Below are 15,362 nucleotides of genomic sequence, written 5' to 3'. Positions count from 1 at the left end.
AAAGACCATCTATCTAGAGGTGGTGTTACTTATTTATGTTGAAAAAATACTACCCAAAACTTCCAAGTTCAGCTCTTTATAAATAATAGCATTAAAGTTAGCTCTGTACATTATACATATACATTGTAGTATTTGTGTGATGTCAGCTAACTTTGATTACTGTTAATCAATTTTGAGCACACCTATGTTTATTCTGCATGTTTAAAATTATTACATCAAAATGAAAGTGAGCAGAACTGCTGAACAGTTTGTTTTTGATTGCTGACTTTTTTATGATTTTGCTTTACTTTTGCTGCATACAGCTGTTGGTTTTTACTGTAAGTATTTGGCATTCTCCTGCTCATGTTCTATATAATATTTTGTTATTTTTTAAAAGATGCAGAATTGAATGAAATAGGAAGCGGACATTTTCTTTCCATTTATAAGATAGTCTTAACTAACATTTATTCTTCTAGTTATTTTCTAAAAACATATGTTTTATGCTATTCTATAACTAGGGAAAAACTTTTCAGAATTTTGACCCAGTAATACAAGATGAAAATTAAAGAATTTGAGTAAAGCTAAAAGAAATTTGGAACTGAATTTTTTTTTAGTTTGGATGTAGACCTTTTTTTGCCTACTTTTTCATTTAACAGTACAAATCGTTATTTGATTTAGTTAGTGTAGCAAACTTAAGTATTTCTGTACCAAAAGTTTGAGTTATTTTTGCTATTTTTAATTATAAAGGAATATATAATCACAGTTTTAAAAAATTCTACAGAGAAAGGATAGGTATACATCTCCCATTCCCCAGAATTTACAAATTATTAATTTACCAATACATTCTTGTAGAAATTGCATTGTACAGAAAAAATGTATGTACTGTTCCCTTTACCCTAAACAAAATGTTATACTTTTCTTCCATTTATAAATTTCATTTAGCAAAATATCTTGAATAATTTCTTACATCAAGATATAATATTCTACAGAAAAAAATTTTTTTTCCTTTTGGTGGTACTAAGGATTGAACCAAGGACCTTTCACTGAGCTACATCCCCAGCGCTTTTTATTTTATGTATTTATTTATTTATTTACATACGTATTTATTTACTTGTTTACTTTTAAATTTTGAACTTAAAAATTTATTTTTAAATTTATTTACTTGTTTATTTTTAAGTCTTGCTAAATTGCCCGGGTTAGGCTTGAATTTGTGTTCCTGTTACCTCAGACTTCCAGAATGCTGAGATTATGGGCATGTGCCGCCACTCCTGGCTTCTACCAAATTTTATAAACAACCAATTGGATTCTTTTATCCATTTACCTGTGAGTGGATATCTTAAGTGTTGTCTAAGTCTCTCTTCATGTATCTCTATATATTTTGTATTTCCCTTTATATTTTAAATTTTATCAATAAAAATTCTGTGGAAATTATTTTTCTTTTTTTATGTAAATAACTATGAAATACATATTTTCCCGGGTGTGGTGATGCACACCAGTAATCTCAGCACTCAGGGGGCTGAGTTAGAAGGATTGCAGTCAGTTGGGGCCAGCCTGAGCTACATGCGTGAAGGCCAGGCTGAACTACATAGCAAGACCCTGTTTCAAAAAACAAAAACAGAAATTGTGGATTTGCCTATTGGCCTTCAAAACCTAAAATATTTACTGTCTATTTCTGGGGTATCTTACTGACTTGATCATTGTCTGCTACTGGACCACCATTTACTCTTGAATTTTCTCAGTGAATCCCTTTGAGATCAGAGACTTTATCTCACTCGTCACTGTATCTTCACCACCTCGAACAAACACTGCTGGTCCTGGCATGCACTCAGTGATTAATAATAGAATATTAATAATTCAGCAATTAACACTGTAAACAAGAGTGAAAGATCTTCTTTAAGATCCTCTACGATACATGAGGGCTCCTATTTGTAGTGTAATCTCGGGCTCAAGCATAAACCCTCAAACAACTCATAGTTTTTTTTTGTTTTTGTTTTTGTTTTTTTTTATTTTAAGGATAAAAGGAGGGAAACATTAACAGACATACAACATTTTACAACATATCACAAGCACAATACAGACAATACAGAGTTACAAACAAAGTGGTAGGGAATTAACAATGGTGGTTGTATTACATATTGATATCTTCAAAGTGGCTTCTCATGAAAACAGATATAGACATGCAATACTGGTCAACCAAAGACTCATTGACAGTTTCTTTCAGCATAGAAACAGCAGATAGAAGAACAACCACAACTCATAGTTTTATTCTACTCACGTGAGATCACAGTTCGCACCTTGGAAAGTGTGTGTGTTGGAAGTGCAGATATTTGGGGTTTCTGTTCTTTGCTTCATTTGCCTGTTACAGAGAATTTCTTACAATACAAATCTCAAGACTAAGAAATACTGTGAGATTCTAGAATCTTTGTCTGTTTTGCCCTCATAATAAAATTTTATTTTTGTGGGCATTTTAGCTTCATTCGTAAAATTTGAAATTATTAGATCATTTTTCCTTTTTGATTCAGCTTTATTCTAACCTCATATTTACTATTCTTCAAGTAACATTCATACATCTGTCATGTACCATACCAAGTATTACGCTTAACATGTATGTTGTTCCACTATCATCAAATATGTTTGTAAAGAATATATATATAGTATATATATAACAGCATTAAAATAAAAGTTTACACTGTCAATGATGTCAGTGAACAGAAAGTTTTCTCTAATGTCTCTGTTTTGTTGGGCTTTTTTTTTTTTGGTCTTTTTGAAACAGGGTCTCACTATGCAGTTCAGGCTGGCCCCAAACTCGCAACAATCCTCCTGCTTCAGCCTCCCAAGTGCTGGGATTACATGCTTGCACCACCACACCCAGCTCTTAATGTCTCTGTTTTTGAATTTGACATTCATTACCTTAACAGATTTGTCCAGATTTGAGTTACGGGGTACCCTTTGGGCAGTCCCGTTTGCAGATCTGTTGTGGAAGTACCCATTTATGCTGCTTTACTTACTTTATGTGACTACCAAGTAATATGTCCTTCACTTGGGGAACAGATGACCATAACAGAGTGTGGCTGTTTCATCCTGTTCAGCAATGTATACAGCCGTTCCTTCACAGAAAGTGTTACAGCAGCAGAGGAAGAAAACATGAAATACGTACAAATTTTTACCCTGTCTTTGTGAATAAATTCTTCTGAAGAAAGTAATAAAAGGGATAAAAACCAGTCCATTAAGGCCAGCCAGTACCACTTGCTGATGCTCAGCCTCCAGAACTTTAGCAAACATCTAGTTCTAGAGGCCAGGACCCATTTTCATGAAGAATTATCATGAGCAGGGTGGGAATAATACAAATAACAGTATAATGTTTGATCTGGTTTAAATAGTAAAAAAGGATAATTAAAATCCATTTTTTGCTGGGTGTGGTGGCACACGCCTATAATCCCAGCACTTGGGAGGCTGAGGCAGGAGGATCATTGCAAGTTCAAGACCAGCCTGGGCAACAAAAGTGAGCTCAAGGCCAGCCTGAAGTGCATAACAAAACCCTGTCTCAAAAAGACAAAAAAATGAAAACCCATTCTTTGCTTCCTTTTTCCTGGCAAACTAAAATTTCTGTCTGCTTGTAGTCATTTTCTGGCATAGGGAAGAAAAGCATTTCTCATTTGAGTGGATCATACAGTAGTCTGACTTTGATGACTCGGGTCTTTGAATGTCAAGGAAAGACAGTTTGGTGCATCCTTCTGCAGACAAGCTGAGAGATGAAGCGTTCTTGTAACTTGACAGTAGTCCCAGAGCATTCAGCATCTTCTGAGCCTCCTCCCTGGAGTTATATTCAGTTCAGTCTTGTAGTGCTAGGAGCCTTTTTGTGTTCTCATTACCTTGTTCTGTGAAATGTTTCTCCTACTGTATTTGTTCCATTACTCTCTTCTCTTCCCTTCCTTTCTCTTCTCTTCTCTCCTCTTGAGACAAATCTATGAATTTTTTTTTCTCTAAAAGTTAATAGTGTACATGAGCCTAAGAGTATAATGCTGTTCAGGCAGAATAAGTACTTGAGTCACCAAAATCTGCCTGCCCGACCCCGCTGCCACCATCACAGAAAAGGTCCCAATAATAAGTCTTTATACGCAAAAAAAAATGTATAATAATTTATTCGGGGAAATGTAGTATTTTCTATGGTAACAAATAAATCTCTTTTCACTTAACGGTATTAACAATTAGCCAACTCTTATCAAAGGAAACATTGTTCTGGAAACTTTAGCCAAGCTATGTGACCAGAAAAAGAAGGTAGGACAGAAAGAGGAAATACAAAATACCATTTACGCGTGCTGATCAGATGAACATTATCTTGAGGTGGAATTTATTTACTAATAGCAGAAATCACAAGGGAACAGGTTGTGATATTTAAGTATATGAGCATTTAAAACCTTTCTGCCTTAAAAATAAGTAGAATATAAAAACTATGAAACATTTGCTACTTGATAGTAGACTTAAGTGTTGGTACCTAGTATATTTCAGTAGGAAAAAGCATAGAGGATATTGAAAGGAATTTTTAAAAAGAAGAAATACCGATGGTTCATTAAACCAATACCAGTTACGGAATCTCACCAGTAACCAAAGAAATGAAAAATAAAAGAATAACATATTTCTGAGAAGGAGGAAAAGGATAGGGCTTTCAAAATGGGTAAACAAAACTAAACATTTTTTGTTAAACTTTTAAAAAGGATGTGACCAAATTTGCTGTCTTACATTCTAGAATTATAAACTATTATAATTTTTCTGTGTAGTATCTTGGCAATATATTTCAAGATGTTGGAAGATATGCATGGGTTATAACTCAGCAATTGTTTAAGAGGGTTTTTACTGAGGAAATACACAGATTGCCTGCGAAGGTTTATCTAGTTTGTAAGGGTGGGTGTCTATATCTAATGTAACTTACTGTAATTGAGAACGGTGAGCAATCTACATACCTATCATTAGGGCTTTGTATAACTGAAATATACAAAATATATAAGATGGAATCCTGTGCCTGTATTAAAAATAGTTTTATGGAAGAATAGCATCAGACTTTATAATAAATGAGAAAAATAGCTTTCAAGTGATGATTCCAGTTTTTTTCCAATTTTTATCTTTGTGAACATGTATTAGTATTTTGTCACCTGAAAAGTACATTTTTCTTAAAAATGCATCAGTTATTTCTGTTAGTCTGCTGCCTGAAATAGAAATGTCAGTGTTTTACAGGAATCATTGTATTCCACATTGTTTTTTGAAGAGTTTTTAAAAGTAATTTTCTTAGCCAGGCGTGGTGGTGCATGCCTGTAATCCCAGCACTCAGGAGGATGAGGCAGGAGGATCATTGTGAGTTCAAGACCAGCCTGGGCTACAAAGTGAGCTCAAGGCCAGCCTGAACTTCATAGCGAGACCCTGTCTCAAAAAGCAAAAAAATAAATAAATGAAAGTAATTTTCTTGAGAATAATAAAAGCATGTTTTGTATTTATATAGATATTCCTGATCAAGTTATAAGAGTTTTCAAAGCAGATCAACAAAGTTGCTACATTATCATCAGTAAAGATACCACAGCTAAAGAAGTAGTTTGTCATGCTGTCCATGAATTTGGCCTGACTGGCGCATCTGACACGTACTCTCTCTGTGAAGTCTCTGTTACTCCTGAGGGTGTCATAAAGCAAAGAAGACTTCCAGACCAGTTCTCCAAACTAGCTGATCGAATTCAACTCAGTGGAAGGTGAATATGCTTCTTAGAGAACGTGCGTATTTGTAAATGTGCTTTTTGAAGATCCTACTAAAACAGGTATTTTTAGTAGAAACATCATCATGTCTTGTTGCTACTGAGTTCTCTCTAAATTAAAGTAGGGATTCTTTTTCCCAAACTTTGGCTTATATAAATAGAATTGTAGGGTTTTCTTAAGGGTTACTCTAGAGTGAGGAGAATAAAAGGGGGGAGACCACCTTGCCAAAGTGTGTAAGCAGTCATGCTAAAATGAAAATCTGAGAACTGCTGGTGCACTCAGTCTGTTTTTTGCAGAGGAAGAAACTGAGTAACAGCAATCTTTATATGTATCTGAATATGTGTGTGTATTAGTTTATAAATTTATTCATGTTAGGCGTGGTGGCACACCCCTGTAATTCCAGCACACAGGAGGACTGCCACAAGGTCAAAGTGGCCTGAGCTACATAGCCAGACTCTCTCGCAAAAAAAAAAAAAAAATATGTTTAGAATGTGAATGTACTGTGGGCGTAAGAAACCGTCATTTTCACAGTTGTTTTTCTAAGGAGTTTTTCTTTTATTCTTCCAGGGAGCTGATGTTACAGATGTGTGCTTAATAAAGCAGTATTTTTGAGAACAGTAATAAAGAGGTACAGTGTTTTTATGAATGACACCACATTTATGATCAGTTTTATTAAAAAAAACTTTTTTCCTTTAGGTACTATCTAAAAAATAACATGGAAACAGAAACCTTGTGCTCAGATGAAGACGCGCAGGAACTGGTGAAGGAGAGCCAGCTGTCCATGCTGCAGCTCAGTACCATCGAGCTGGCCGCCCAGCTGTCCATGAGGGACTTTGACTTATTTCGTAATATTGAGCCTACTGAGTACATTGATGACATTTTTAAGTTGGACTCAAAAACGGGAAATACTCACTTGAAGGAGTTTGAGGACATTGTTAACCAAGAGACATTCTGGGTTGCCTCAGAGATTTTAACAGAATCAAATCAGCTCAAACGAATGAAAATCATTAAGCATTTTATTAAGATTGCACTTCATTGTCGAGAATGTAAGAATTTCAATTCCATGTTTGCAATTATAAGGTAAGTTCTTACAAATAGGTACAAGTACCTGTGTGCACTTTTTATGATATTAGACATGAAGCTAGTTTTCTACTTAGGTTCTAAATGCCTAGGAAGAGAAAAGTTCAATCAGTAAGCGTTTACTGAAGCATCATTAGATTTAATGCACTTTATGTCATGGTGGTATTGACTTTTAGGTTTTGTTTCTTTCATCTCCCTGTGATTTTTTTTTCTAATGAAGATGGATGGTTGCTTCCCCATGTCCCTTTTCCCATTTAAGTCATCGTACCCATTTTGGGTATGTGGTCTTCAATAGTAACAGCAACTGTTTGGTGAGCCTTTCATTTTTGCCGGGCACTGCATGAGGTATTACTGGGTGTCTTGTCAGGCTAGGACATTAGAATTACAAAAGTCCGGTGAAGCATGTATGCCCAGGATATATAGGCGGTTGTATGAACTCTCCCTACTACCTTCTGCCTGCATATTATGAAAAGACAGTTTAGATGATTTATTTTCCTGCTCTCATCCCCCCCACACAGATCAGTAAAGGGATCCCTCTTAAAGCAAGTCTGCTTGTAAAGCAGAGAGAGTTGTAGTTAGGTCCGTGTCAAAGGCCCCGTTTTGTATGTAGCAGTGTAACTCCGTGTACCCAGTGTCACCTCCACTTCGCTCAGTGCCACCTATCCATCACCCACAGAATTTGTATGAACTTGTTCTTACTGCTCAAGTAAGGTAAAAGTGGGTTTTTTCTTCCAGCACTAGAGATTGAACTCGGCCCACACTGAGCCACACATCCCCTTATTTAATTACATTTAAAAACAGTTTTGAGGCAGGGTCTCTCTCAGTTGACCAGGCTAGGCTTAAAATTGCAGTCCTCCTCCCTCCCTCTCTTAGGGTGCTGGGACTGTATGCATGTATCACCAGACATGGCAAAAATGGAAGCTTTATGGGAACAATTTAAGCACGGCTCTGTCTAGTAAGAGGATGATCCTTTAGTAAATTAACCAGTGGCTACAACTAGAGTTTTTAGGAGTGTTGAATCAGCTGCGCCTGTATTTGAATTGTGCCTCTCCCACTGTAGTAGCAGTATGTTGGTGGAAAACTGAAGACTGGTTTTCTCATTTATCAAATATAATCACTGTGTACTGCAAAAATGTACTAAGGAAAATAAACGTTACAAATGAGCAACTGAATATATGCATGCATGCATTAGCCAGGGATGGTGACACACACTGATTCCCCAGCACTCTGAGGTGCTAAGGCAGGAGGACTGCAAGTTCAAGCCCAACCAGGGCAACTTATGACTTAACAAAGTCTCAAAATCTTCAAAAAGGCTGGAAAAATAAGAATAAAAAATTAAAAGTGCTAAGAACATAGCTCAGAGTGAAGACCCTAAGTTTAATCCCCAGTTCTGTTAAAAAGATAACTAGGTCTATGTTGGGAACAAAGACACAATTGGTAAATACAGTACATTGGAGGCTAGCAATTTAGCTGTGTGTTTAGAAAACATTGAGTAAAGGATTTGAGAGAGACTCAATTTTAGAGTACTCCGTGAAGAAGATTGACACTGAGAGTGTGAGTGGGCTCTCTAAAGGGAGGAGAAAAGGAATTGTAGAGGATTTGAAACCACACCATAGTAGTCATCTTCAGTGTAAACTACTGAGCAGAGTCCAGCCAGAGATGGCTTACTGTATGAGTTAGAGCAGCACGGTGGTGATAGGTTATTAAAGCCAGGGTAACGCACACCTATAATCTCAGCACTTGGGAGGCTGAAACAGGAGGATTGCCATGAGTTCGAGGCCAGCCTGGGCTATATAATGAGTTCAGTCTAAAGTACACAGCAAGACACTGGCTCAAAAAAAAAAAAAAAAAAAAACATAAAGCCAAGGAAAGAGTGATTTGAGAAGAGGTGGTAAGCAGAAACTCCAAGAACCATGTAGGGAATGCCTGAGGTGTGAGTAAAAGGGTTTTGTCTTAGTTAAGAGATTTGTTTTGTTACAAAGAACCTTTGTTATATACTGCCATAGTTCATGTGAAGATAGTTGCTTTGTATTGTTTTATATTCAGGTGTATCCAAGAACATACAACTCTTTACAGTAGAGAGAGGGCAAGTGAGTCACAAGCTGTGGCTGGAATCTAGTATGTCTTTTGTAGTAAAAAAATTTAGTTTTTTTAGATAAATATTACATATACATGGAAAAAATCTAAAGTACTGCATAGTAAAAAAGTGCAGTGTAAAAGTAGCTCGCTCCCACTCAGTCCCCATTCCACCCACATTTCTCTCCTCCTTGGTTTATTTTGTTTAATTCACTTTAGAGATTATTATCTACGTTAGTATCAATAAACCTGCCTGATTTCTAAAATACCTATAAAATATTCCATTGTACTATGGAGTATATATTATTTATGGGTAGCTCTAAATTTCTGTTATTTAGCTGTAGTGTTTCCATTTGCCATGCTGCAGCTCTGTAGTCTTTATAAATTTATTACTTTTTTCTCTAAGATATTCTACATTTTGTATCCTGTGGTTAAGAGCAAAGAACTGCCTTGGTCTGAATCCAGTATTGGCACTTACTGGTGACACTGAGCTTCCTCATTCTCCGGTGGGAGTCCCAGCGGTTCCTATCTGATAAGGCTGTTTCAGTCAGTGAGTGTATATCACAAGCTGCAGCACCTTTGTGGTGTTGTACTTTGCTATGTGTTACTTTTTTATTGATCTTGAATTCCATTTTGTTGTGAGCGGCAGAGGAACACATCTTATTTTGTTCCAGAGAGCTTATTTATCCAACTTCATTAATCCATCTTTTCTCCTAAAAGAATACCAAAATCTTGTACATATTTTGGGTCTATTTCTGACACTCATTCCACTGATTTGTCTTGTCTGTTCATCACTGTTTTGATTGCTAAAGCTGTAAATAGATTTGAAGATCTGGGAGAGGTATCAAACCTCTCGTTACCCTTTTCATACTTTTCTCTGGCTATTTCTGGCACGTGTTTTATCTGAACTTTAGAATCAGGTAAGTTAGAAATGAATCAGTTCAGTTCTTTTAGAAAGTTCTATGAATGTTTTCCTTGTGATCACATTAAGTTAATTTAACAGATACTTGTTATCTTTATAATAGTGGCTGCTTCATCCAAGAACACTTATTCCACTTGTTCTAATTTTCTTGTTTGTCCTGTGGAGTTTGTGCTTCATTCATATAAATGTTGAACATTTTTTTGTTTGTTTGTTTTGTTTTGTTTTTTTTCCAGTACCAAGGATCGAACTCACGACCTTGTGCTTGCCGGGCTGGCGCTGTGCCGCTGAGCTAAATCCCCAGCCCCAGTGTTGAACATTTTTTGAATGTTTACTATCACTTATTGCTGTTAGAAGTGGGGTCCTTATAGTTTCTAACTGGTTTTTGCTTCTGCCTAAATATTGTAGTGCTCACAAACACCAGTTTTGTGCAGAGGCATCTTACTGCATTCTTGTTTTTTTTTCTTTTTGGTACCAGGAATCAAACTCAGGACCTTGCGCTTGCCAGGCACACGCTTGTGCTGCTGAGCTATATCCCCGGCCCCTCTTACATGTTTTTGTTTCCAATAATTTTGCAGTTAATATTTTTGGGACTTTCAGTTACACAATCTAATTTTCTTATTTCTTTTAAATATTGATAACTTGAATTCTTCATTCCATTTATCTATTTCTTTTGAGGATTTTGAATTAGTCTTATTTTCTTATCAATAATGATAACTTTAACTCATTCCATTCTTTTTTTTATTTTTTCTGTTTCTGTCTGCTGGTACTTTTACATTAAATGATTGTAATTATAAACCTCTGTGCATAATTCATGATTCTTAATGAGTGTTTCTAATATCTCTTCATTAAATATTATAAGGGCTTTCAGTTAACAAATATATTTTGCTTTTAATTCTTTAATTTTCTAAAAGTTAGGAATGAACATCAAATTTAATTATGTGATGATTTAGTATCTAAAGTGATAATTTTTCCCTTTACTATTAGTATTATTGTAATAGTGCCATGAGAATGAATTACCCTTGTAACCTGGCGTGAGCTCCATATAATCGGTAAATTGTATGGTGGTGTCCTTCGTTGGTTTGCATGGCTTAGTTGTGGACTTTAATATCAGTACTGTGACGACTTGATAAAATTTGTAGGCTTTCATTCCTTGTTTGTGTGATGCAAGCAGTTTAAATAGCGTTGAAGGTACTTGGTTTTTGGGGGTTTTTTGGTTTTTGTTTTTGTTTTTTTTAATTTGAAGGTACTTGGTTTGACAATTGAGAATTTACCCGTGACGCCATGTGGACTTGGTACTCTGTAGTAACCTCTGTCATCTTTTAGAGTTTTATATCTCAATTTCAGTGTTTCCTAAAGTGGAGGTGGTACACTTTTCCTGCAGAGGAAATAGTTCAGGCTTTCTGGGATATATAGTCTCTCTTAAACTGCTGAAATCTGCCGCTGTATCACAGAATCAGCCTTAAACAGTAAATAAACAAATGCATAGGGTTGTGTTCCAGTAATTTTACTTATGAAAACAAACAGTGGACCAGATTTGGCATTTGGTGACTCTAATATATTATGTTTTATCTGAGTTTTAGTTTTCATATAGAATTGAGTAAATTAACATGTTGTGTGCTTTTAATTTTGTGTATCTATGGTTTTTTCCTTTGCTCTTATTCTTGTGTATTTGACTCCTGTCAGCCACCACTCCTTGTTTTGTCTCTTTGAGGCAGGGTCTCGCTATGCAGTTCAGGCTGGCCTTAAAATAATTTTGTAGCCCACGCTGGCTTCAAACTCACAGCAATCCTCCTACCTCAGCCTCATGAATGCTCGGATTATAGGCATGTGCCACTATGCCTGGCCTCACTCCTTGTTTTAAACAGTCTTAAACTACTCATCAGAGTCTCTTTCTTGTAATTTCTCCAGTTACCTCTTGGTTAAAGTTTATTTTGGTTGGTCACTGATTGAAGATTTTGTGGGAATTATATTTTCTGAGCGTATTCAAAGTACCTTTTTGGTGCTTTTTAATTGACAGTTTTTCGAGCTATATATAAAGTCCTGTCTTCACACATTATTTCTTGGGGACTTAATAGACAGTGACTTTTCAACTAACATTTTATATAGCTATATAGCTTCCTGAGGTTTGCTTGAATTTTTCTTCCCTGCTACGTTCACAGATTTGTAACTTTTCATTGAAGTCATTTACCGATGTTTCTTTTTTGGTTTTTGTTTTTTTTTTTCTGGTACCGGGAATCGAACTCACAACCTCGTGCTTGCCAGGCAGGCACTGTGCTGCTGAGCTAAATCCCAGCCCCTACCGATGTTTCTTTTCTTCCTCTTCTTCTTTGTTCTTCTCTTTCTTTTTAGATCTATGTCAGGTTTTCCAAGACTATGGTGTCTTTTCATTCTGTGGTTTTAAATCTTCCCTTTGCTTCTAGAAAACCTTCTAAATCGTACCTTTGAATATTTTTCAGTTGCATTATTTTTATTTTCTTCTTTAGGAATACCAGTTACACAAATTTTATATCTCCTTTGTTTGGCTGTGTCTTGGTTACTTTTTTCTCGCTGCTGGGACAAAATACCTGACGCCCAAAATGAAGGAAAGAAAGGTTTATTTCGCTTACAGTTAGTGGAAGTTTCAATCCGTACTTGGCAGATTACAAGGCAGAGTGGCGCGTGGCAGAGGGCTGCATCTCAGGGCGGCAGCACAGCAAAGCCCCAAGCACACACCAGCGGGAATGGGGGAGGAATGCCCCAAGCACCCTTTTCCTCTCCCTTACATATGCAAACTATCCACTCCCGGGGCGGGTGCAGCTCTCACACCCATATTCAAACTCTAATAGCCTGCCCCATGGCCGCAAGAGGCTTTGGGGGGACACACAGACATAAGCCATAACAGGCTGACATATCTATCACCAGGAAGCTAGTTCCTGACACACTGAGGAACTGGCCTCTCACTCCTTGTTCCTTGGTTCTTTGTGCTTTTGATGAAAGATTTCAGTCAAGACACATAGGTGACCATGCTTAAGTAGAGGTAGTGCCCATTGTAAAACTGGTATGGAGAGATTATGCCTTCAAGCAAGACAGTGGGCAGTGTCACAAAGACATCTGCCCGGAGTATGAGTTGGATACCGTTTTATACATACAAGAGTTACGGGAATGTTACTATGGAATGTCAGTCAAATAATGTCTTACTGTTTTTCTGATGGTCAGTGTTCTCTCAGGGGCCTTAACCTTAAGAAACTTATGAAGGAAATTTAAATCAGGTCTCAGCCCAAGGAAGGACAGTCTTTAAAGAATGTTCAGCCTTCTGACATCGTTGAGCATAGGCCATCCAAAAATGCTGTGTACTTGTTTTGGAAGTAAGGGGCCAGATGGCCAGGCATCAGGAGGAATGTGCACATGTGTGGCATTAAAATGGAATTGTGCTCTGTGGGATCCCTTTATGTCTCAGACCTAACAAATATTTACACGCTGTGGTCCCCTTCGTTTCGCTATACCTGGCCAACCATGCTGTTTTGACCTCCACCCTCATGCCTCAGCCCTGCTAGTGTCTAACCACCAGAACAACTGTCATTTTTTCTCCAGTCCTTTTCGACTTTGTCCATTTCCACTGATTATTTTCGTTTATTCTTTCCACCATGTCATTTACAGTATTTTAGCAATGACTGTTTTTCTGTAAGTTTCAGTGTGTCCTTCATTTCTCTTCTGGTTTTTATTTTTTCTTCTGTGTCTTTCTGAACTCTACTAGTTAATTTTCAGCCACATTTCTTAACATGTTTTTCCCAAGTTCTTTTGTCATTGCATTAAACTCTTCATTAGTTTTATTAATTTCTTCAAAATCATGGCAGGTCACTTGATAGTACCAGTTTTCTTTTTTTTTTTATTGTCAACATTATTTTTCTACCATATTCTCTTTGTTCTCATTGTGTCTACATGTTATAGTGTCGTACTTCGTCCTTTTAAACGGTGCGAGATTTCTTGGATGAGAGAGAGGAGTGAGGGCAGACTTCCCAGCTAGCCAGGATTGGACTTGAATGTGATTGTTTTACCCTTTAGTTTTTCACAGGAAATAGAAGTTGGCAGCTTTAGTGCTGCTCACAACGCACTTTCTCCTTGTGTCCCATCGCTGTTAAACAGCTTTCTACCAGAATGTTTCAGCTCATGTATTGGTTCACTCTCTCTTCCCCTAACTCTCTACAGTAAAGAAAACTATCCAGCCTTATCTAGCCTGTCAGCCTGTAGATGTGGGGTCGATGGTGTTTACCCTCAGGGGAAGTGATCTGCAGTTCAGGCCAGCCTTGAACTCACTATAACCCAGGCTGGTCTCAAACTCACAATGATCTTCCTGCCTCAGCCTCTCAAGTGCTGGGATTACAGGGTGCACCACTACGCCAGGCCCTTAAATCCACAGTTTAACATCAAAAGTCAAGAAAATATTTTAAATATTGTGGTGTGAGTAAAAGACGATTGAAAACAAAGCAGGATTAACGAAAAAGAAAATCCAGGCATATTTTATACGTACACACACAATTCAGTTGCCAGTGTACCCATCAGATAGTAGTGTAGAAGTAAAGAAATAGGGATTAATTAAAGCCTAATGGTCATGAATTATTGTTTCCAGTTAGTGACTATCTGAGCTTGTTTAAAGCCCTGTGGAAAAGAGACAGTGAGTATCTGGCGGTTTAAGGAACAGGATTGGAACATAGGGATGTGGAAGTTTGGGAATCAGGGATATAACTGGACAAAATCTCAGAGGAAAAAAAATGCTGCCTGTAAGTAACAGTTCTCAGCATTACTTAAACCACCTTTAAATGAGTATTGTTTCTGTAAAGTCACTTCTGAGTAAAACAGAGAACATTCTCATGCTTGAAAGTTCTTTCAGTTACGTGTTTATTTTATAGAATCATTCCATGTATCACTTAAATGCAAACTGTAAAATAAAGGCTGTGTGGGTCTGTAGCTTAGGCAAGTAATTCAGTTTTTTTGGAAAGGAAACAAGTTCTCCCTACTTTAAGCTTACAGAGTCTCTCTTAATGTATTTTTTGTAGTTTTCTGTGTTTATTCAACATGTTAAGATAGATCCCTGCTGTTTCCAGCATTATTAGAAAACTTGCTGTATGCACTTATTTTACTTGAGTCCACTTTCTCTCCCAGGTCCCTTTTTAATGTTCTATTCTCATCTCTGACAGTGGCTTGAACCTGGCACCTGTAGCACGGCTCAGAGGTACCTGGGAAAAGTTACCAAGCAAATATGAGAAACATCTCCAAGACCTGCAAGACCTTTTTGATCCATCTAGAAACATGGCAAAATACAGAAATATTCTTAGTAGTCAAAGCATGCAGCCTCCAATTATTCCACTCTTCCCTGTTGTCAAGAAAGACATGACATTTCTTCATGAAGGTATTTACAACTTAATTAAAAATTAGCATGTTTAGGTTTAGCTAATTCCATAGCATTGTGATTCATTATATATTCCAATCTGCTGATGATATCACTAAAGCTTAACACAGTTAAATGCAGTAGATTTTAGGCACCTAAAAAAACTACATTGTTGGGGGCTGGGGATTTAGCTCAGCGGCA

At 36.9% G+C, this 15,362-nt stretch overlaps 1 protein-coding gene across 1 annotated transcript in view; it reads left to right on the top strand.

Moving 5' to 3' along the window:
- The window catches only part of Rapgef6 (Rap guanine nucleotide exchange factor (GEF) 6), a 206,744-nt gene that overhangs the window by 157,894 nt on the left and 33,488 nt on the right, over window positions 1-15,362 (top strand). Inside the window, exons 18-20 of the mRNA XM_005376072.2 lie at window positions 5,474-5,714; window positions 6,415-6,798; window positions 14,971-15,182. Of these exons, the coding sequence (XP_005376129.1) occupies window positions 5,474-5,714; window positions 6,415-6,798; window positions 14,971-15,182 (837 nt within the window). The remainder of the gene's footprint in view (window positions 1-5,473; window positions 5,715-6,414; window positions 6,799-14,970; window positions 15,183-15,362) is intronic.

The sequence above is a fragment of the Chinchilla lanigera genome, unplaced genomic scaffold, assembly GCF_000276665.1.
Source record: "Chinchilla lanigera isolate Chin_1 unplaced genomic scaffold, ChiLan1.0 scaffold00007, whole genome shotgun sequence".
Classification (NCBI taxonomy): Eukaryota; Metazoa; Chordata; class Mammalia; order Rodentia; family Chinchillidae; genus Chinchilla; species Chinchilla lanigera.
This window is presented reverse-complemented; position numbering and strand designations above follow the sequence as displayed.